Consider the following 24,079-nt stretch of genomic DNA (forward strand, 5'->3'; position numbering starts at 1 on the left):
GCAGAGCCATAAATGACCACTCTGAGAGACCTGCAAACCTTCCATCATGTAAGAAATCCAATTAAATCTAATGAAAGGACTGTACCACAGTGTCCAAATTGTTAAGTAAGTTGGTAATTATTAACTCAGCTTATCTACATACCTCCACAGTGAGCTCTCTGTGATACTCCCCAGGTTGTAGTCATACAGCTTTGTCAGAATTAAAATCACCTGCAGGCACAAGAAGGAAATCATGGTTACTCTCTAACAATTAGAATCTCATAGAACTGATATGACCCAGGGGAGGACTTAGACTGCTGTTAATGGGTGCTTAACATAATTAAATGAATTGCTCAAGCATTTGCTTAACTGATATGGAAGTGTCTGCAGAGACGTCCGCAGACATCGGAATTCCTCTCACCAGTGTCTGCCGCATGTGGCAACTTCTCTCAGAAAAAAGGGAAGGGTCATCTGCTTTATCACTCAAAGCACATGATAAAGGTGAAACATCAACATGGTGTGAGCCAGATTAAAACTATTTTTCTAGACCTGATGCAGGGGCTCCATGTGAATTAATAGTCAAGATCTTCTACTCTGGCAGTTACCCCCTGCCTCCAGAAATAAGCCCTCACATTGTACAACACTGATAGATAAACCACAGACTTTAATAAAGACCCATAGTATAGTATATTCTTCTAAATAGTATAGAGTCATAGAGTTGGACAGGATCTTGTAGGTCCAACACCCTGTACAATGCTGGAAATGCAGAACAAAGGATGGCTTTCCAATAGCTGCTTGAAGACCTTTGCCAAGGGAACCCACAATGCCTGTTTGTAATTGGTTCAGTTATAGGACTGCTCTTATGGATAAAATGCTTCTCCTGAACTTTAGCTGAAATCTGTTAATGGATGTAGCCATACTCTCCGGGGCAGCACATAACCATTCATTTCTGTGTGATAGCCCTTGAGGCCTCTCAAGAGTATTATCATCCAGCTAAACATGTTTAGCTTATGGACTTGTCATCCATACCCCTAACTACCTTTGTTGCCCCCCTCTGTACCTTTTTTCAATTAGTTTATATCCTTTTAAAATGGCAGCTGTTACATTTTATGATCTGGAAACTTTTTATTAAAGTTTTTCTTGTTTAACAAACAAACAAAAGTACATATATTGTCCACTTTATACCTGCCCATTTGATGTTTTGTTTGTTTGCCCTAAATGATGAACTTTGCATTTGTCTGTATCAAATTTCCTTTTGTTAATTTCAGCCATTTCCCATTCTATCAGGGTCATTTTGAATTTTATTCCTATCTTTTGAGATGTTTGCTATTTCTCCCCGATTATCCACACATTTAGCAAGGATTGCCTTCACTTCTAAGGCGTTGATCCCAATGTACAAAGAATACCAGACCTGGAACAGAGCCTTGCAGCACCCTAAAGGCAACCAATGATGAGCCCTCCAGGAGTACCATTTTCCAACCAGCTGGAAATCCATTTGATGGCATTATCATCTAACCCAAATTTAACCAGTTCATGGAGCGAAATATGGGGCATGTTGTCAAATGCTTTGCTTAAAACAAGATGAATTACACCCACAGCATCCCATTAATTGGGTTTACCGATCCAATTAAAAGAGAGCGAGAAAGAGATTAGTCTTAAATGAAATTTTAAGGGAAAGCTGCATTACATAATTTTTCAGTGCAGATGTGCTTCTGGCATTACTTAATCAAAGTGTGCTTGTGGCTTCCATGCTAGTTACTGTAAAGTCATTCATTCATTCATTCATTCATTCATTCATTCATTGTGGTAGGCCAGATTCCCCCCACCCCAACCCCCACAGCCACATATCCACCTTATTGGCATTGTGGTCATGTATAGCAAGGGTGGATAACATGTAGTCCTCCATACATTGATGAACTACAGCTCTCATTATTCCAGGCCATTGGCCATGCTGCCTAAGACTGGTGGGAGCAGGAGTCTAACCGGAGGGCTACAGGTTAGACACCTCCAATGCTATTTTTCTAGGAAAAGAGGTGCCAGAATTCACCATGAACACCTCCCTTGTTCTCTTATAATGGCAATGGCACCACCCTGAGAGGCGCCAGAACTGAGTTCCTGTGAGTTTCAGCTGAAAAAAAGTCCTGGACACCCCTGGTGTAGATAACACTCAATGGAATATCATTTATATGGGGTAGTACATGCTCTAGTAATTTCACCATGCCCTTGTAAAACCACCAAAACATATAGAAAACAGTGGTGCCCCCCAAAACTATGGACATACTTTAAGTACTATCTCTGTTGGAGGTTTTGTTAAGCTGCTTTTCGGGTTAACAGGTCCAGTTGCTGACAGTGCCCTTAATTCCTGTTACAGATGGATGCGAGACCTGGCACACTGCTAGCCTGACTTCATTATTTGGTTTACTGCCGTCTTGTATCAGGAGAGCAACTACCAGAAATGCTTTATGTGCAAATGCCCCTCCCTTCCCCATTTTCGTAGTGGGGGATTTATAGGTCTATTCAGGGAGCGGAGCGGCAACATAATTCTGTATCTTCAACAAACAGCCGCCCTGCTGCCACTGATAAGCTTTCCTGGGAGGGCGGTGATTGAAATTTAGCACTTTCCAAGCCTTAATTGGCACATGTCTTTGTCAGGCATACGCACCCGCTGTGGGAATGCCATCTGACAGGGTGGTAGGCAGCCTGACACCTAGCACAAGCTCAGGTTCTCTCTAAAAAAAGTGAAATTAAAATGAAAGTGAGTCATCAACTTTCAGTAGATCAGAGTTTGGAAAATGGAGGACAGCAGAATGACTAGCGATTTCCAGCTGCAATTAGCTGTTCATCTCTGCTGTGCGCGACTACATGCTTGGCACCATATTGTTTCAGCTGCCATTGTGCCAATAACCCCATATGAACCAATCATTTATTATGATTTATTTACCAACCACATGGCTCCCATCGAGCCCTCAGAACAGCTTACAGACAAAAGCAAAAACAGCACTTAGTCCATAATCAAACAAGTAGCAACTAAAGCTACATCAATTTAACTACTTTAAAATCAAGTTTGAAATAGCATTTTATCAAGCAGCTAAGATAAAGTTTGTACTGAAAAAAATAAATCAGGCCGGGTTGCAAAAAGTTTCAGCAGAAAGACAGAGTGGGGGATAGTGTTTCAACCTATACTGAATTTCAGTTTCAGTCCTCTTGAAGATTTAGGTTCACATTTTGGGTGTAGTCCACAGGTGGGAGCTTTGATCTTGGTAGTGATAAGGAGCATTTCCAGAGAGCTAAGTTTACAAACTGTGCCATTCCTGGAAATATCAGACTGAGCCAAGGTGACACATGTCTTAGTTCAGAGGTAAGGAACTTTTCTAGCCTGAATTATCTCTCCTGCCCCTTGTAGGCCAAGTTTCACAGGTGGGTGGAGCTTCACACCTGTCCATCATCTGATGTCAAAATTTTATCAGGTGACCTTTTTGCCCACGGGGTCTTTAGAAGCCTCTTTCAAACTGCTATTTTGTGCAACACTTTGAACTGAGTTTCTGAAGATCTGAAAATCAGATGATTGAAAATCAGATCTTCAGAACCTCTGATCAGAGTGCTGCAGAAAATAACACTTTGAGGGGGCTTCTGAAGACATCTTCAGAAGCTCTTCTCAGTGTGCTATTTTGCACTTAGTTACATTTCGTTTGGACTCATGCAATGCCCAGCATTCTGTCTAGTGATCAGTTAGAAACCAACTAAGCAATTTTATAGCTACCCTGGATACCCCACTCCTTCCTGGAACATTAGCAAGACTCTGTTCCAGAGGACTTATAAGATACTGTTTCCCCCTCCTGAGTAGGTCTCAGTGATTAGTTTTATTCTCCCAGACTTGATTTTTGTTCCTAGCCTAACTAAGAGACACTCACCACACTTTCTGTTCCTAGGATCCTGGTAGAAATTGTGGAAGGCTGTGTCAAGGGTAAGGAGCTGTGATCAGTTAGGGCATGTCAGGTGTCCTGAAGCTACAGCTTTCCCATGGGGTCAGCTCCCAGAAAAAAGGGCTATTTATTAGGGTCCAATGACTTCCCTAGATCCCTGGGAGATGTCACCCAGTTCTGGTTCTGCACAGCTGTTTGCAGAAAAACAGCTGAGGACAACGCAGTCTACATCACTTCAATGCTTTTTTGGCTGTATGAAGTGATACTAATGACCCAACCTAAGAATAAATATTCCTAGAGAGATTACCAGTAAATCTTGGGCTTTACTCATATTTAAACCACTTCTATGTTAAAGCAATATACAGTGATCTTTAAAAATATGTAAACTGAATAACTATTAGGTAATCCCCTCATCTTTCATTTTAATGCACCCCTTTTCATAATACCCCTTTTACTTTATTTCTATGGTGCGATAACCTTTCTTTTCCAATTACTTTTTCTGATAAAGTACATATTTTTTGATACAAAGACAAAAGTGCAAACAGGATAACAAAATGCATGTTTGCATTAAGGGTCTCTCATTTTGTGTATTGTTAGTAAAAAAAAGCTATGTGGACCCATCATGTAAAATATTTATTCTTTCATTCTTACTTCCGCTTCTTTGTTGTTTAGCCTGTAAAAGGTTAGTTTACATTTAACATTCTTTTTCTCTCTCCCTGGCTGTTGCTAGCTAATCTGAAGACCCTAATGAACAAAGACATGCATATTATGTTGTTCTAAATGTCAAAATATGGGTGTAAAGGAATTTGGTAATGTAATGAAAAATAATGCATTGCCCTTTTTTCTCTTTGTTTCTATTCCTCTCATCTACAGTAATTTCATCAAACAACACAACTAGCTATAGAAGAAGTAAAGAAAAGTGAATGTAAGCTTTGCTTACATATCCCCTGGTCTTTGAGGGGCTTCTGTAGTCATGTTGCAGAAGCGAGGGGAACAACTTAATGTAAGCAACTAATAGAAGTACAGTATATACTTGAGTATAAGACAACTTTTTCAGCACATTTTTAATGCTCAAAAAGCCCCCCTTGGCTTATACTCAAGTGAGGGTCCTTTCGGGCTGCTCCTTACTCCTCCTCCGCCTTTGCTGCTGTCGGTGGCGGAGGAGAAGGAACGAGCAGCCCGAAAGCAGCCTTTTAGGCCTGCTTGTTCTTCCTCCACCACTGCCACCACCACCAGGTTTGTGGTGTGGTGAACCGGCTTATACTCGAGTCAATAAATTTTCCCAGTTTTTTGTGGTAAAATTAGGTGCTTTGGCTTATATTTGGGTCGTCTTATACTCGAGTATATACGGTAGTTGTCCTTTAACATTTCCCACTCCCTGCAATGTTTTCCATTCAAGCAATTTGAATTTAATTATTTCCCCCTAACATATCAAGTGCTCTCATTTCCACTGTTCAACATACTATATATAATGCTTCCTTCCTTATAATCTATCACAGTTACCCAGATCAAAAGAAGGTGCACTATTAAGAATGCCATCTGTGAATAATCATTTTTTAAAAACAAGATAATGGCATTTTATGTGTTAGACAAAATTTTACCACCTAGCCCTTGTAAGCAAACCCTATTGAGTTCAATGGTACTAATTCCAAGGGAAGTGTATATAAAATGGCAGTGTGAGAAATGCGCTAAAATTCAAGCGTTCAGAAGTGTTTCCACATTTGCCAGTTTTGCAACCAAAAACAGCCCAGTTTTTACAATTCTCCTGAAGATGCTTGTGTTCGCGTTTTGGCACATCTTTATAGAAAAGGCGCTGAAGTATAATGCACCAGCAAACAACAAGGACTGTTTCAGTGTCTTGGCTATCCACATGTCATGCACAGATGATGCAAATACTAAGAGGACATTGTAAGCCCAAAGTAGCAAAACATGGGAGATTCCTAGATAGATTTTCATGTGCAATTTTCTCTCCTAAAAGCAGTATGGTGGGAAATGTTTTGGACTGCAGCTGCAGTGCAAAGGTGGAGGGATCTTTACTTTCACCACGCAACCTTTGGCCTAGGTTCAAATCTTCCCCTTTCCCTAGCAGCTGTCATTAAGAAAATTAATAGGAAGTTCAAAGCATTGATTTCTCATATAATGTATAATTTGATGTCTGAGATCAACATGGTTTCTAGAGAGAAACCTGGTGGTTACCTGCCATTTAGAGGCAGGTATTTCAGAACAATGCCATTATTTAAATCATAATATGATGAAAAGGGAAGGGGAGGAAACAGGGGCAGATGATGGCATAGAGCAATGATGTCCTCCAGATGAAGAATTCCTAGCCGGAAGTGATCTGCAAGGTTCCATGACACATGAATATTCATAAACACAGATCCAAGCAGAGCAGTTTACACTGTGCTAACCTTAGCACAAAGTACATCTGCTAGGCCTCCCCATCAGACCAAGAGAGAGATCTCAACCTCCAACTGCAGTAACTGATCTAGGATGAGCCAAAGTTGCATGCATAGCCATGATCAGCTTATGATTTCAAGCTCCCCAGGCATCACAAAAGGCAGCTGTCAAAACAGGCACAAGCTACTTGTTTCCACAAGTCTTTAGGGAATGAGAATCTGTGCCTTTGGAAGATAATTATCTCAAGGCTTGTGCCTTTCAGTTCCAATGCAAGCCACAAAATCCAATACTTGCCCCTTTGAAAGTGTTGGCAGTGTCAAGTCATTTGAAACAAACTCTGGCCTCTGTCTTCAGCCAGGGGACCAAAGGCCTCTGGGATGCTGTATTCATGTTTTCCATAAAGAATATAGTGAAAGAAATCCTACAGCTATGTTTTATGAATTACAGGGATGCAACTTTGTGTGATGTTCCTAGAAGACTCGTATTACTTTCCACTCTATGCCCAAGGGATCCAACTATTTTGACACAACTTTCAAAAACATGGATACCATATCAAGCCAATATAGTGTCACTTAATCGCTTGGCTAAGCTTCCCTGACACTAATGCTCTTTTCCCCTGGCAGCTACTCTGGCCACTTTTACACTGACATTTATCTAGAAAGATTAGTCACTATAACCCTGTTCTTTTTCCATGTGGTTTGGAAGAGGCATCAATTGTGCTAAGGAATAGATTGAGCAACCTTTAAGGTATAGCTGGGATGGTTCTATGCATAAAAGACCAGAAGGCCCACAAACACAGGGTCGCCCTAGCAACAATATGCATGGCGTGAGCCACTTCTGATGTTGCTTTGTTATACCCATGTTCTGAAACAGAAGACAGGCAAAGCCTACTGAAAAGCAGCTTTGTGATGTTGGGATGTTTGCATGTGATTCTGAATTGTATTAACTATCACCACTGCTTTTTTTTTCTTAAAAAAATGTTTAGGGGTACTCTCATTTTCCTACTCATATTGAAATGCTGTGCCTCAATGAGGCCAAACTTAGAGTCACAAAATGTTTAGGGGTTTGCGTGTCGAGGTCCCCAGGGCCACCCCAATAACTCACACATCACACGGAATTTTTGTTTAAGGTTTTTGGCATTATTTTGGCCACAACTTTATTAAAATACAAACAAGTGAGTGGTTGCTTAGGCATTGGTTGTGACTAGCTGCCCTCACCGTGGGGGACAGTCTGACATTCCACACGCCTGCAAAAGTCAGAAAAGGGGAATACACTTGGGGCTAGCGATGGAGCAGGGAACCTGCCCTCAGCCCACCCCAAATGCAGCCAGGAGCTCTTGCAGTGGCCCGAGCCCCCTTGACAGGGTGGACAAGCAATAGTTAGCCCCTGATTCCTTTAATGGAATCCCTTGCAGCAGCAGCATTAGAGGGGCAGGCACAGCCAATCCATGCCCTCAACCAACCAAACCATAAACCAATGCCTAACCACAACCTTACAAGTTGTGACGATTTGCTACGCAGTAGGCAAAAACCAAATGGCACCAGCCAATCAGCCAGATGGACAAAATTCCTACCGGGTCCCTGCCCCAAGAGCAGACGACCCCATGACAGGCACAGCAAGGTCAACGTGAATAACCCTAATTCTAGGGAGGGGGGACGGGCAATTCGTTGCACGAGCAAAAAGAGGAAGCCCTAGCCTTGTGCAAGTAGTTTTAGCATTTCTGGCTGTCAGTCAACAAATGGCAACATCAACTTCTTCCCAACAACAAGGGAAGCGCAATTGTATCAGTGGCCAACAGTCAATTAGCCCGTCCCCAACTTTGGAGTGTCCTGGCGGCCCCCACCGCAACACGTGCTCTCCATGACGGAGAACACACTATGTGTCCCCCCGCGTCCCCCCAGAAAAAAACACCACTAACTATCATAAGGATCTGCAAGCATAAGACCACAGATTCATATCTGATCTTTGTGTTTGGGGGAAGAAAACAAGGTTGTTTTCTTTTGTAAATACATTATAGGGAGCAATTTCTGATTGCACAGCTATTTCTAACACAAAACAACCTATCTGTAGGAACTCAATCTTTCCACCTGAAAATATTTTAGTATCTTATGAATCACCAGGCTTCCTACCTACAAATTATTTCCATTTTCCCCCAGTACAATAAGATGCTAAAGTCAAGCAAATAGCTTTTATCACTTCATTGGGGATGGAGTTCTTCAAAGAGAGGCAAATAAATCAACCTAATAAAAACATGCTTCTGCTATAATTCCAAGTGATTTGGTTCTTTCGATTTATAACCTCAGGGCTGGATTGAGAATTTTGTGAGCCTCGAGGCAAGACATCTGCAAGAGACCTGTCTCTCCCCCAATGAACGTGTAATGTTTGCTCACTTCCATCATTGCTCAAAAACACTTAGACCAGAAAAACAAAAGTCCAAGGTAAGTCATAGACTTAACTTACGCCTGCTTTTCTATGTAATGATTCTGCCCATTCCCTGTTTCAGTGATCTAAAAGCAAACTCACTCAAAGGTACTGCATAGAGATTTTCAGCCTTTTTGACTTCCACCTCTGACTCTGCCCTACTTCCCCTTCAAAGGCCTTATCTGAATCTGTTTCTGCTCCCTAATTTCTCTCCAGTTCTGTGGGGCTCCTCCAGCCCCCTTACCAACAGTGCCCCTGCCACAAATATCTGCCCCACTGTGGTCTTCTGCTTGTTTCTTTATCCAACCCCACTTGATCCTATTCACAAGTTCGTCCCCTCTCACCCACTGGTACTCTCCTCCATCCGAGCCCCCCAATCTGCCAGGTGCATCCCACTCAATACCAGCTGGCTGGCTGCCCCCTTGGCATAGAAGCCCCACCTGCTTTGTGCCCCACTTTAACCCCTCTAGGATATCACCTCTGACTCCTCCTTCCCTCCCTTCCTTGGGCTTCTTGCCTTTCTCAGGCAAACAAACTAATAAGTACCCTCATCGCAAATCAATCAATCTACTCCCTATGTTCATCTCTGCCTTTACTGTCTCCTCCCTTCAACTCACCAGCTCTCTCCCTCCCTCTTCTTCTTGTCCTCCTCCAAGTAGCCCCTGGACAGTACCTGATACAGCCTGTCCAATAGTAATGCACCATGTTAGTGGTCCCAACCAACAGGAGTGCACTTTCTTTACTGAGGTCTGATTGTCATTATCAGATGAGAGAGAGAAGGAAGGAGGGATTGAGGTTGGTGCTACCTGTGGTACACCATTCAGGGCTACACGGCACACTGATTGAAAACCACTGGCATAGAGAATGAAAAACTGGCATATGGACTACAGTGCACAACAAAGAAACAACATTCAATACTTCGGACTAGACTTTTGGCACACATGTCAGAAACTTTGGCCACCACTGATTTGTCTTCATTAAATGAAGCTATCACCAAGCCCATCTCACATCAGACTGGCTGGCAAATAACTTCCAACTTACATGCATCATGGACCATGGTTAAACTGCTTACCCTGTGTAGACATTATCTGTCACATTTAAATGTGTGTGCTGGTCCATACAAGGGTGTCTTTGTCCCTTATTCAGGGAATGTACAATTCCCTGGAACTTTCAGAATCAAACTTTGGAGGCTTTTGCAGTCTTCCCTCTGAGCAGAGAATATTTGCACAAGAAGTAGAGTTATATTTTCTGTTTTGGCATGACTTCTTAACTGACAAAAAAAATCCCTCATCAAATGTGTGCATTAGAGCACAAAAGTAAACATTCATAAAAATTCAGTTCAGATCTAGTTTTCTGCTTTCAAGGACTAATGGCCCTGGAGTTGTTTACAAGAACATGGTGCTATATTACTTTTAATATGGCTAATTTTCACTCATTCCTTCATACATCAAACCATTGTTTACCTCTGCTCAGCAACCTAGGCAGCATGAAACAAGGAACACGGATTGTGACATCCAATACAATGCTCTCTCTCTCTGAGTTTATATGGCACTCTCTGTATTCAAGCCTCATATCTGATAGATTCACTCATATTATCCATAACAAAGTGAGGGCATGTACAAGCAGATTGTGTCATGTCAAAAGTCCCAGCCAGCCAATTGGCTATGACTTACTTGCTTTTACAAGTAAAACTGCTTCTTAAGCAAGCTTCCTTATGGGTAAACAAAGCACTCGTCTCCCCTCTAGGTAATACAGACAGCTCACAGAAGTGAGCTGTTCCAAACTGTATAGGGAAAAGAAACAAATCCCTTTTTCAAATATAACAAATAAACACAAATACTTTTCATGCAGCAAATCTGCCAGAGGAACTGTGCTGAATAGTTTGAACTTACCTCACAGCATTTGGGATGGCGGTAGGGATGGGGAGATGAAACATGGAAGTGATGGATGTTGTTGCATTCTCAAGTCTGATCCCCCTGCCCAAAATGTTTGGATTTCCTACATATGTACCATATATAAATATATAGTTGATGCTTTATGAGTGAAAGCAAATATGGAGAAAGAAAATGAAGATAATACTATTTAAGCCTTCTAATACCAAACCTTTATCCATCTGATATTTCACTTCCAACTGTGACAATCTTGGATATGTCAGAAGACACCTCACCCCCCCCCAAAAAAAAAACCGTGACAAAAATTTGACTTCTCAATTGGCCATGACAGAATTAATTTAACAAGCAAGACTGCTTGCTCCAACAAGCTGTCCCTCTTGTGGTAAACACATAGCTTTTTCTAGACTGATTAGTTCCCCTCTCTCACACAAAATGGCTGCCATCTGTCAGCTCATTTGTAAACACACAGAAAAACTGTCCAGAGACAGTTGGGCAGCAATAAATATTGGTCTAAAGCAGAGATGGAGAGACTATGGTCCTCTGAGTGTTGTTGGACTGCCCATTAACCCTAGCCAGCATAGCCAATGCTCAGGTATTATTAGAGCTGCAGTCTAGGAGCATCTAGAGGGCCTCAGGTTTCCCATCACTGGTCTATACCTTTGCTACATGATTTTATGAGCAAGTCAAATACACATTTGAAGAGGTATGGCACTTCCACCATTTTCTTGTGGAGGGCTGTTCATTTGGAATAGCCCTCATGCGACTATCACACTTCATATGAAATGATAAACTGAGGAAGATGGTTCCTGGTTTCACAGCTATGAAGTGGATTGCAAACTTGAACAGGGCTTACTGTAGTGGCACCCTCCCTGTGGAACACCCTCCCATCAGATATCAAGGAGATGAGTAACTACATAACTTTTAGAAGACATCTTTTTAAGGTTTAATATTTTATTATGTTTTTATATGTGTTGGAAGCCTCCCAGGGTGGCTGGGACAACCCAGTCAGATGGATGGGGTACAAATAGCAAACAAACAAACAAAAATAATTACTGTCCCATGAACTCATGTGATGGGAAAAATCACACACACACACACACGTCCTGCACAAATTTAAACAAAGTTATGATCTTGCACTACCCAGAAGCACCCAACAAATCTTATATCAAAATCACCTCAGTATATTAGCACCACACACACACACCAAACCTCATTTACTAGATGGTGTCCTGCAGGGTATATTTACGATTGCAGTTATAATAGATCCTATAAACCCCAAACACAAATCTTTCTAGCCAGAAGTTGTAGCCATATGAACTGACCATTTGTAAGCCACTTTCTAAAGGAGAATGAGAAAATGTTGCAAAGAGAGGAGGAAAGGTTGGTGTGGAAAACCTTCCTTGGAATAGAATCACTAGATTGTGGGGAGGGAAATAATTAAAACACAAAATCCCAGACTCCAGAACTGCTAGCTAGAAATAATGTGACATATTTATATATATCTGAACACCTAGCAGTCAGCTTATTCTGAGGCTTTCTAAAGCAGATAAAAGTGAAAAATTAGCATGCAATGAATAATTAATTTCGTGCTTTACTGATGTTTAAACGAATGGCTTTCATGAAAGGGATAGGCATTCAAGCAATAAATCACTGTTTAGCTCCCTGTCAGAAGGAAAAAAGATACCATGACAGAGTTATTGAATTGAGCTGCATGGTCACAAGGAAAATGCAACAAAGATAAAGGAGTGGAGTGCCCTTGAGTAACTGGACAACCCCAGAGTTAGAGGGGAAGGCATACCTTACAAAATATTTATGTTTGGGACAGGACAACAGAAGCAAGCTCATCAGTATAGTTTTATGTACACTTCCCTAAAACTTCATAAATTTAATTAATGATATCATAAATCACCTAGAAGACAATGGGGCTTATGTCTGATAAACCTGATGGGCATGTACTATTAGTTAAAGTGGGCCTTCTCAAACCTGGTGCTGCCAAGGTCTACTTGAGATGGCTGAAAATTACTAAGGTCCGCCAATCACAGAATGGTATTCCAGCTGCAAAACCAGTTGCAAAATGAAGGCAGAGACTGACATAATCAGCTGGAAATTACTGGTGCCACTTTCAAGTAATAGCTGATCCCTCTATGGCATTTGCGAAATTATTTGCCACAGCGTTTCCCCAGAGGCAAGGTGTTTCATAACTTAGCTTTCCTCAAGGTAAGTACAGACATTTGCTCTGCCAGTATTGTGATACTGCTTCCCCATTTCTCTCAATACTACATTTGCACTAGATCATCATTGTACGGCCCCCAATGAAGGTTGTGTGGTGTCTCATGGACTGGGAAAACATGGATCTCTGCCTTGAAAGCACGGAGCAAAAGGGGAGTGTGGATTAGTCCTAAGAAGGGGAAATCCTTCTTAGTCCTAAGAAAGTGGCTTAAAACAATTGGGGAGGTCTGGCTAGATTAGGAAGGGGAAATACTGAGGATTTTTTAAAAAAATAACAGGGAGAAAAAGTAGAGATGGGTACAACAGAGAAGCCAGCACCTGAAAGCTAACACAACAAAGCTTCAGCATCCTTCTCACTGTACCCAAACCTTCCTTTAAACCACAACTTCCCTCCTCTCTGTTGTCTCCCCCTCCTCACTTTATTCATGTCACTGTTATTGTTTAAAACCACCACCTTTCTTGTCTCCATGTCATTCCACCCCTGCTTTACTCAGACCCGCCTCTCTTCCAGTCCTCAGATGCTTCAAAGGCAATAGAGGGTGTGTGTACAAACTTGCCTATTTTGCAGAGGTAAAATCTGCATGCATAGCTTTGAACATTTTCCCCCTATGGTCCCACCCATCACTGGCATGTGGTCCTCAGGAGGTTACTGAAAAAGAAAGAGGTTCCCTTCACCTGTTTCACAAAGATTCTTTCCCGTACAAGTCTTTATGTCTTGTTAACTACAATAGCTTTATGAAAGAAAGATATTCTATCACATTATAATATAATGAATATATTATATTGTTGGAAAAATCTATTAACATTTATGGAACGTCACCAGCAATTTACAGAGGTCATAATTAAATCTGACAAGCTACTGTCCTTAAACTTGGACAAATGAACTGACTAAACAGGGTCTTGGCAGCATAAATGAGCTCCTGCCAGTTGCTTATGAGTAAAGTTCAAAGCCCAACAATCTTATACTGTCTCATAAGACATGACCTTGTGTGGGACAGATGCCAAAAAGGAGGGCTGGAATGTAAGCCCATTCATTTCCACTTAAACAATGCCTTCCAATCTGCCCACTCATTCCTGAGGAACTGTTCCCAAAGAACAGTTTTCCCTTTTAAAAAACACACACATACATGAATGCACCGTATTTCTCACCTTCAATTTTGTTAAAGTGCTAAGTCAACAAACTCTAGCTAATTAGTTCTATTTATTCCATGACTGCTAATCAATTACTGCCAAAAAATTCTAATGACTTTTACTTCCCTCATCCTCAACCTTAAAAAAAGTCATGCCACCCATAATCCATCAGGTTTTCAAGTTCTCCTGCAGAGGGGGAAAGGGGGGAAGAAAGAAAGCTTGGCTTGAGTGTATAATAAAGTTCTCCACTTACTTGCATTCTCACACCTACTCAGCCTCAGTGAAAATAACCCTCTGCCAGCTGCCTGAAAATAAGCTCAGAGGCATCTGGAGACCAATTGTAATGCAAAGGTCATATTTTCCAAGCTGTTTATAGATTGTAATTTGTAAGGGTGTAATGTCACAGGTTGTCAATAATTCAAGGTGGAAAATTACAAGTCGTAATAGGCTATCAATTCTTCATTCTTCCCCACTTAAGTCTTTATCCCCAAAGAGTGGTTAAATTGCATTTCATTTGAGTTTATTCCTTGAACTTGGATTCCAAAGTTTCATTTGTTTATGGTAAAGACATTTAGGGTGGTAAAATGTAACTAATGCCTTAACAAGTCCTTAGGGGATGTAACCAATAAAAAGTGCATGTTTCAGAGTACAGATATGAATTCCTGCTAAAGGTCTATTCCCGCTGGGCTCCTATATTCCATGCAGCCTGTTGGTAGTGCTGCCGGCATTAAAAAAAAAGATATTCTTTTTTCTCAGAGGCTGAACAAAGGCTGAGATGAAAAGCTCTATGTGCAAGAGACTATTTCAAGCCACTACTTTAAGATTTATCTATTTGGATATAATCCTGTCACTAGTTAATCATGGAAAAGTCCCAGTGAAATCAATAGAAGCTGTTTACATGTAACAAATGACAGAATTACACATTTTGTGTAATGAGGTGCCTAGTATGTGACCAAAAATGGAATTCCCTTCCCCCTTTGGGAAATCTAATTAGTACCTGGTTGAAATGCTTTATTACCTCTAGTTCTGCAAGTTTCAGGAAAGCAGCTATTTCTGAAATCAGCAAATTCACACTGATAAAAAAGGCTGGATCCCTTCCCTCTATCCATCCCCAAGGTTGGTTAATCTGAATAATTCACATCTAGCACACAGTCCTTTTGTCTTGGATACATCTGTGTCCGATTGTATAAATGTTGGTGCCAGTAAATAAACAATACGATGGAAAACAGAAGAATGGCTGCACAAGTATCATGGCATTGACTCGGTAACCAAATTCCGCCTTGATGTAATATTGACAAAGCAGTTTGGATTGGCAGCTAGTTCTGCCACACCAGCATCAACCAGCATTGTGAAATGTGGTGTAGTCATGCTATGGAAAGTACAATGTAGAATCTGGCAAACAATTCAATTGCTATGGGGGTTACTTATTCCAAGGTTTCAGTGGAAGCATTTATGTGCTTATATCAAAACGGACTTGCTTTAGGTAAGTGGAGTAACCCACTTTACTCAATGAGCATCATAACAGAAACATGTTCCTAAGAAATAAGAATGTTTTGTCTAAAGCAGTAGTATCTTTCCTTTGTTGTGTATGTTGAACACAAAAGGGAAGGGACACATTTACTTTTCAAGAGAAATATACCTGGTGTGCTAGAGATTGCATTATCAACACCAAATATCTAGGAAGCTTTCATCCACCGATATAGGGACTGAGTAGGAATTTCATAATAGAAGCAATCATTCCTACATCTTAATGGAGCCAATTTAGTGTCTGCTAAAACTGTCAACCTTCAATTGAGATGTTAGCCCTGTGTGCTTCAAGATGCTGAAAGTAACAATGCCGTTATAATGAACCCTAAAATCAAAACATTTTCAATGAATTTCCCCAAAGATGAAGAATGTCAATGTTTAAAGTATCAAAACTTGCCAATAAGTCTCCCATGTGAATACATTTCTGAGGTGTCTACATTCAAAGAGGCAAAAACAGAGGCGTAGAAAGGATAGAGTGGTGGGGGGGGGGTGCACCATAAACAGGTGCCAAATAGAAAATTTATCAACTTAGTAAATTGTCCATTCTGCATCAGTCTAGAGTTTGGTTCTCTTTTCTCCTATAAAAGTAGCCTACATTCAGTTCAATTTAATCTTGCATTTGGGCTAGGAATGGATAAATATGTCAATTTCTCTCTTCTTTTTAAGTTACTCGTTGCATTACTAAGTTCTGTTCTCTACATTTCTGCATCAGTTTGATTTTTTTTAAAAAAAAGTAAAATAAAATAATAGGGTGAATTTCTCCTAATATAAACATTTTTATGCAATTGCCCCCAAATGCACATTTTTCGCAAGCAGTTTAGTCTAACATGATGCATATTTGCATGTTATTTTGTCTCCCATATGCATTTTAAGGGACACTTCCCCCTAATTTACACATTTTTGTAGACATTGTTTGTTTGGAAACCTGTCTTTCAAAACCAGGAGAAGTGTTAATTTCAAAGTATGTCTGTGTGTCGGTTCACATATTGTTTCAGAAAGTGTGAATTGGAGAGTTTCACATTAAAATGCTGACCAAATTGAATTTTCCCCATGTCCCTACTTTTGACATATATCTTTTGGGAAACTTCCATCAACCAGCAGTATCAAAGAATATCCTGAGAATCTAAGAACTTCACAATGACAAAGACCAGTCATGACCAATTTGACATGTTCAGAAGGTGAGTTGACTGGTTATGTGTGTGGAGTTTGAGGCATATGATTAAGCCAATGGTTTCCTTTTGCATCCACACACCTTGAACTCAACCCATCATAAGCAGGGCAAAAATTCTGAAAGAGAGTTGAGCATTGCCCACATAAGCGTGAGCTGAGTTTTAAGCAGATCATGTGGTAAAGAAGTCACATAGATACTTCATAACCTGCTTAATACTGCACAGATCCACTCAACCCATGCTCGGCATACCAACCTATTCACATATTTTCACACAGTAAACGAAAAATGGCTTTCCAAGTACCTTCAAGGAACTACATTGCTGGAACCAGCACAATTTCAGCATCCAGCACATCCCATGGCTACAAAAATTGGGAAAATGTGCCACAATCCCAGAAAGCATTGCTATAAAATAAAAAAACCCTCCTCTTCATGCTCTCACACCAGAGCACAGATCCCCAAATTTAATTGGGGCAGTTGAGGGGTATGCAATCTTATGAGTTACTAAATCCATACCAGGAAGTGGGGTGAGCAGGCCCTATGTGTGTGTATTAAATTTCTGCTTAAATGCTGGTGGTCTTCTTAAGGATTTATCAATTTTGGCACCCTCGGACACATGTACAAGGCTCCAGTCCTGTTCAAGCTGCTGCTTATATTTCCATAATTCACTACAAGCCTTCTTTCTTTTTATGAAAGACAACATAGGAGGTGGTATCTAAACTGAAGAATGCAGCAACAATCTCCAGCACCGATAACCTTGTTTTTTAAGAGCTAGCAGCTAACAGTATGTAATGGACTCATTTAGCCATGTTTGACACACTAAGGCTGGGTTGCCAGATGTCTCTTATTCTAAAGCAGTGATGGCCAAACTTGGCCCTCCAGCTCCTTTGAGACTACAATTCCCATCATCCCTGACCACTGGTCCTGTTAGCTAGAGATGATGGGAGTTGTAGTCCCAAAACAGCTGGAGGGCCAAGTTTGGTCATCACTGTTCTGAAGGGTTGTCACTTTTTTCTTCCTATCATATTCCCTACAAAACATTACAGCTTCTCGTGGTGGGAGGGGGGGAGGGGAGTTGGTAGATTTCATCTGACAACCATAAATGAGGGCATATAACACAGGGAGACCAGTGTGAAACAACTGCATGCAAATCCCATGCAATTTTACACTGAACAGTAACATGAGCCCCATTTGAAGAGCATCATCTATTTTCCCTTGGCACACTTCTCAGCCACAAATTGCTTAACTGAAACAGAGGGGCAAGTCAAAGCATATTATAAAGCAATGCACAATATTTCAAATCTTATTAACTGCATCTGATAGTGCCAACCAAGATTCTAATGCCTGATGGGCCACAGATCTGTGTTGGCTTTTGCTTATACCCTGCAGGCTTTTTTCAGAATTTGCCGAGACAAGAAAGTTGTTCTATCGGACTGGTGACCTTTGAATGAAGATTAAGCTAGTATTTGTCCTCTAAAATTCCCATTTGCACTTTTCTTTTCTTTTTCCCCTTCCTCAAAGACCAGGTAAATATTCAGCCATGTTTATCCAAGTCCTTTTAAACTCCTGCAAAAAGAACTAAGATGCTAAACAAGTACAAAAATGGAATAAGGGGGTCGTGGCATCCTTAGCAGCAGTAATGCTGCCATGCTACAATCAAAACGGGAGCCCACAGCTCAGCGCTGCTCAGGAAAGTTCAGATCTTCAAGCCTCCTTGCTTCTCTGAGTACCAGCAGTTATAGGATTACGTTTGTGGTGCAATGGAAGGGTTAACATCTCTGCAACTGTGTTCATTTATAATGGAACAGAGGCCTTTTGAATTATTTCTCAGGGAAACCTGCTGCCTTGTCACCAGTTCAGTGAGCCATGTACTAGACTAATTTGACTTACACTTATGGTCAGCTATTTGTCAAAGAGCAGGTATGGAATGTAGTTTTATATTCCATTCCCTTTGACTTACGGCTAACTTTTGACATGTCTGCCTCCAGGGAAACATATACCTATTTTCCCTACCTTCCCTGATGCTTGTTCAGCACCTGTTCCTAGGGAGAGAGTAATTGTGAGTCATTTATGTGTGTTGTGTTGTGTTGTGTTGTGTATATCTGTTCTCCTAAGCAAAACAGAAAGAAAAAATAAATTCCTCTTAATTTTCTGAAAGGCTAACATCCTTCTTGGTTCTCCCTCTGCCATGGCCCTTAGCAACACACACTTTTTCTCCTTGTAGACCTCTCACAATGTGAGGGCCATAATCTATTTCTAGGATGATCATCCTAAAGACCAATTGAACATTTCCACAAAATGAGTTTCACCATCTACTTCACAGTCCAAACCATTTGTCACAATCCAGAGAATGATCAGCATCCCTAAATTCCACTATATTCTTTGCAAATGATGAATCTCATTATACCATTAAGGAGGAGGAGGAGTTTGGATTTGATATCCCGCCTTTCACTCCCTTTAAGGAGTCTCAAAGCGGCTAACATTCTCCTTTCCCTTCCTCCCCCACAACAAACACTCTGTGAGGTGAGTGGGGCTGAGAGACTTCAAAGAAGTGTGACTGGCCCACGGTCACCCAGCAGCTGCATGTGGAGTCTGTCAAGTCTCAGAACTATGAAAATTTAGAGTATTTTAAATAAAATTTTCAAAGCCAAAGTGGAGATTAAAAAAAAAAAATCCGTATAAAATAAGTTTATTTCTAAGATACTAAATTTTAAGATATCTGAAAAAATGGGGAAACAAAAAAAATACCTGGGAAAAGGTCACCCAGCAAAATTAAGATTGAGTAAAAATTTGAAGTGTAAGTCCAGCACTCTGTGTACTAAATTATAATGGTTCATGCCAAACCATCTATTTTTCATATTATCAGTGATGATTTTTCTTTGAAGAAAAAACCCTCAAAATTAAGACTTTTTATCGTGTTTTTCATATAGGTTAATGGTAAACAACAACAAAAAAGAAAAAAAGAAAACCCATTTGGCGATATGAGAGTGACAATTGCGAATATGAAGGATCAGAAATGAAATATTCACAGTTGCGGCAAATGGCAGAAAGAAGGAAAGAAAGTCAGTACATATTGAGTTCTGATACTGTAAAAACTCTATCAAGGTGAAATATAGAATTTAAGTGCCAAAAGGCAGACTCACTCTGCTTATCTTAAAATTTTGCTTGTGGCAAAGTTGTTCCATATTCTTCTCAACCCAAGTTTCAGTTCAGCAATGATGTCCAAAATGAAATTTAACATTCCCTGTGTAGGCTGATGTGAACAAAATACCTGTCTCAAAGCCTTTCCTTGCAACAACCCAAAAATAAAATTCAGCTCAGCATGATATCAGGTTGATAAACTTCTGGAAGGATTATGCTACATAAATGACAACTGAAGATTAAGGTGACTGATGTGTTGTTAAGCCAATAAATGGATCCACTGAAAATGCTCTTCAAGCAATCCAGTTCTGAGAACAGAGCAGCCTAGAATTTTAACAGACAATTAAAGCATTTCTGATGGGGGAAAATAATAGCTTGCATTATACAGTCTCCAGTCAGAGAACAAGCCCTGTGGCTTTAATAGCAAGCTTTGGAAGAAAACATGTTATTTAATGCTACTTCCCTGGTGAAACACCATGCAAAGTTTCAAACAAACGTAAGAGTAATGTTGTGCCATGAAATGAAGCAGAACAGTTTTCTGGAAGATCTAGATGGAAAGAAAACAACTTTCTATCTTCTTTGTTAGCTATCTTAGTAAGAAGAGACATGAAGTCAAGTGCACCCCACCCCACATTTCCACCACTGCTTTCCCCAGATATGTATATATGTGTATGTGCAAAACAATGTGCTCATATCAAACTAGCAAATGACAAAGGATGGAGTGAAAAGCCATATATTAGATAGATTGCTTTTTTTGAGGAGCACTTCATGTTATTCTTCTTGATCAATGGGAACAGTGCTTGAAAAAATGAAAAACAATTACCGTATTTTCCGCTCCATAAGACGCACCTGACCATAAGATGCACCTAGTTTTTAGAGGAGGAAAACAAGAAAAAAAATATTCTGAATGAAACAGTGGATGTATGATTTTTGTGGTTCATGCTGTGGCCACAGACATGTGATCTGGTGGTGAATTTGGGGTGACCCAATGCAAAAATCCTGAGGATCCATGTGGATCCATTCTTTGTAACCACATTTTTGCGCCATTGTGGATCCACGCAACAGTGGGTGCGTGATTTCTTTTAGTGCAGGCTGTAGCCATGGACATGATATGTGATCTGATGGTGAATTTGGGGTGACCCAGTGCATAAATCCTGAGGATCCATGTAGGCTGAAAGAACAACTTTCGCTTTGCCAGTGCTGGATTGATGAGGCTGTGGTGAAGATGGTGGCTGGAGCTTTTCCCTTTTATGGAGCTGGTTTGCGTGTACCACTAAGGCATACTATGAGTTAGTGTGAATGCATGAGTGTGGAATTTTCTGGAAAGGTGTTTGTGGCTTGCTGCAGTGCTCCCTACATCCTCCCCCTGCTGTAGCACTGTGATCTTAGCCATGGTTTGGCTTAGCATATCATCTGAACATGGGCTCATGGGTTGTCTTCTCCAGATAAACCATGGACTGTAAACTCAGGAGCAAACCTTGTTTACAACTCATTATTTGCCTGGAGTGAGACAACCCACAAGCCCAGGTTTGTATAAGATGCTGAGCCAGACCATGGGTTAGGTCACAACAGTGCAGCAACAGCAGGACCAGAAGCAGTGAAAAGCGGCTGCAATCTCTGTTGTTGGAGCCCACACTCGCTTAGTTTGGCTTAGAGTTACATATGAACTGGCTCATTGTCAGTGTTTGTATTTGTTTACACAGCAGCATCAGTGCACAGGGACCTTTACAGGATGTTTTATATATATACTTATAAAGTCATCTGCCCAGCTGAAGGAACTCATACTTGGCAAGCATTCAGCAGTCTAGTTTGCTTGCTCACTTTTTCTTCTCAGAGCAGTTCATATCTAGGTTATCATCTTCAGATATAGCATGACAGGCTAATGGGTAGGATTTTTAAAAGGAGGTGTTTGTATCTCAAGGCAGATTACTATGGAAGCAGTGATACAGAATAATCTGTGAATTTACCACTGTTTCATACTGATGCTGTTTTCTTTCTGACTTCAGTGTAGACTGCATAATAAGAGAGTTAAGCTTTCTGTTTAGCATGCATACTAATCAGAGTGCTTCTTTATGGGAAGAAATACAATTCTAGTTATTTACTCTAATAATGATATTGGTACTCCCATTTTCTTCACAGCTGCGTATGTATAGATGCAAACTTAGAAATGATTCTAAGTACAGTAGAGCATGTGGTTACCCCATTCCCCAGCCCTTCTCTAAGGTATGGGTGATACAATGAACAATAATATTAATTTGTATTTGTATTTGTATTTAAAGGCCCCACTCTTTGTATGCCCTGCACACACACACACACACACACACACACTTCCAATACAGCAGACAAGCACTAACCTAAGAGTGAAGCAAGACACTTCTTTAACTAGCTAGCACCATTCTGACTTCCCTAAGCACAATTGTGTAGACATGACATAACCAAGACTGAGAAAGTATCCACAATGCTTACACTGAAGTGGCTGGACCAAGTCTATACATGCTACATTGTTGTAATGTGTAAAACAAAAGGAAATATAGAAAACAGAAGGGGGTGACTAGCAATAATATTGCTAAGATTACATTTTATAATGGTTTAACACCAGGCCACCAACTGCTAGTCCAAACAGAGAGGAATTCCACTGCTGTTGGATAATGACAAAAGTATTGGGCTTTGACAACTCTTCAAATAGTTTCCCAGAGCTTTGGAGTGCCCACTGAAAGCATGTCTCTCACTGTTTCAAACACATTGCATGGTTTTGTGAAGAGAGTTATTCTTTTGTCCCTGGTGGTTCCAATGTGAAGCAAAGGATAAGCAGGAAGATTCTGGTTGCATTTGTTCATACTACAAAGTTATATGAGTTTCATACCACTTTCACGAGTTCCCACTGTGAAACTTTGAATTGTGCTGAAACAGTGTCAGGTGGCAGAAGAAACACACACCCCCCCATGGCGGGTTGCTAGGAATGGATAAGACAAGGAAAAGTCCTTACCATCTGCTTTTTATTCAATATTTACAGAGAGAGGCTTGGGATGCAGCCACTTGGAATAATGGTGTTGTCCCGAGTGACTCTCCAAACCCTTTTTCTCCCACTTCCTCATTCATCATCTCTTCTGTGGGTGGCACTGAGGATCCTTTGCTTCTGAGTCCTCTGCTCTGCTACTTTCAAGGCTTCCTGGGTTCTGGGAGAGGAGGGGGGTCTTGAATGCTTTCTAAAGACACTGTGTCCATCAGCTGTTGCCCTTCTGGTTCTTCCTCTTCCTCCTCTTCTCCACTATTTCCCAGCTTTTCCCTTCATCTGCCTCTGAGCTGATGTTCCCTCAAACCCCTGTTGTAATTCTGAACTGTCTTCTTTCCACCATTCCTCCTCTGCCCAGACCCTGACAAAAGGCTTGAAAACCAAACTGGATGAACTGGAATTCCTGGTCTAAAGGCAGTATTTGCAACAGCAACCCTGTCAGGCCCTTGATGGGACTGTTAAAACCATATATGCACAGCTGTGTTTTCATGGGAGTAATCATAGAGGAGCTATGATTCAACCTAAAAAACCACAGGGAGTTTATCACTGGGAAGCTTCAGCCATAATCAGTGCTATTTTTTCTAGAAAAAGAGGTGATGGAACTCGCAGTGAACACCTCCCTTGTTCTCTTATAATGGCCACGGTACGGAACTGACTGGTGCCAGAACTGAGTTCTGGTGATTTCCAGTTTAAAAAAACTCCCTGGCCATAATCAAAGACCCAGGAAGAAAAATTAAAAAATTCCTTCCAGTAGCACCTTAAAGACCAACTAAGTTAGTTCTTGGTATGAGCTTTCGTGTGTATGCACACTTCTTCAGATAACAAAAAATGCATATTCAGTGGGATACGTGGATTGGAGAGGGTTCTTAATTCTAAGACCCTTGGGTATAATGTCCAGGTTCTTGCATTTAGTAAGAAAGAAGATATCAGTCTGTACCTGTGCAAGTTTCTTGGTGAGGTTGATGGACTTCCATTTCATGTGGCTCAATGTGGTGCCTTCCATGGTTCCAGTAGTAGATAGGTAGCCGTGTTGGTCTGCCATAGTCAAAATAAAAAAATTCCTTCCAGTAGCACCTTAAAGACCAGATATCTGAAGAAGTGTGCATGCACACGAAAGCTCATACCAAGAACTAACTTAGTTGGTCTTTAAGGTGCTACTGGAAGGAATTTTTTTATTTTGACTATGGCAGACCAACACGGCTACCTATCTACTACTGGAACCAGGAAGAAAAAGATTTCCTTGATAGAAGGGAACATA

At 40.8% G+C, this 24,079-nt stretch overlaps 1 protein-coding gene across 8 annotated transcripts in view; it reads right to left on the bottom strand.

Moving 5' to 3' along the window:
- SORCS1 (sortilin related VPS10 domain containing receptor 1) overlaps positions 1 to 24,079 on the bottom strand; it is a 496,054-nt gene that overhangs the window by 365,026 nt on the left and 106,949 nt on the right. For all 8 annotated transcript variants that reach the window (XM_081192000.1, XM_081192006.1, XM_081192004.1 and 5 more), the window contains exon 2: positions 143 to 210. In XM_081192000.1, coding sequence (XP_081048126.1) covers positions 143 to 210 — 68 coding nt within the window. The remainder of the gene's footprint in view (positions 1 to 142; positions 211 to 24,079) is intronic.

Source organism: Podarcis bocagei (genome assembly GCF_964188305.1).
Source record: "Podarcis bocagei genome assembly, chromosome: 4".
Taxonomy (NCBI): domain Eukaryota; kingdom Metazoa; phylum Chordata; class Lepidosauria; order Squamata; family Lacertidae; genus Podarcis; species Podarcis bocagei.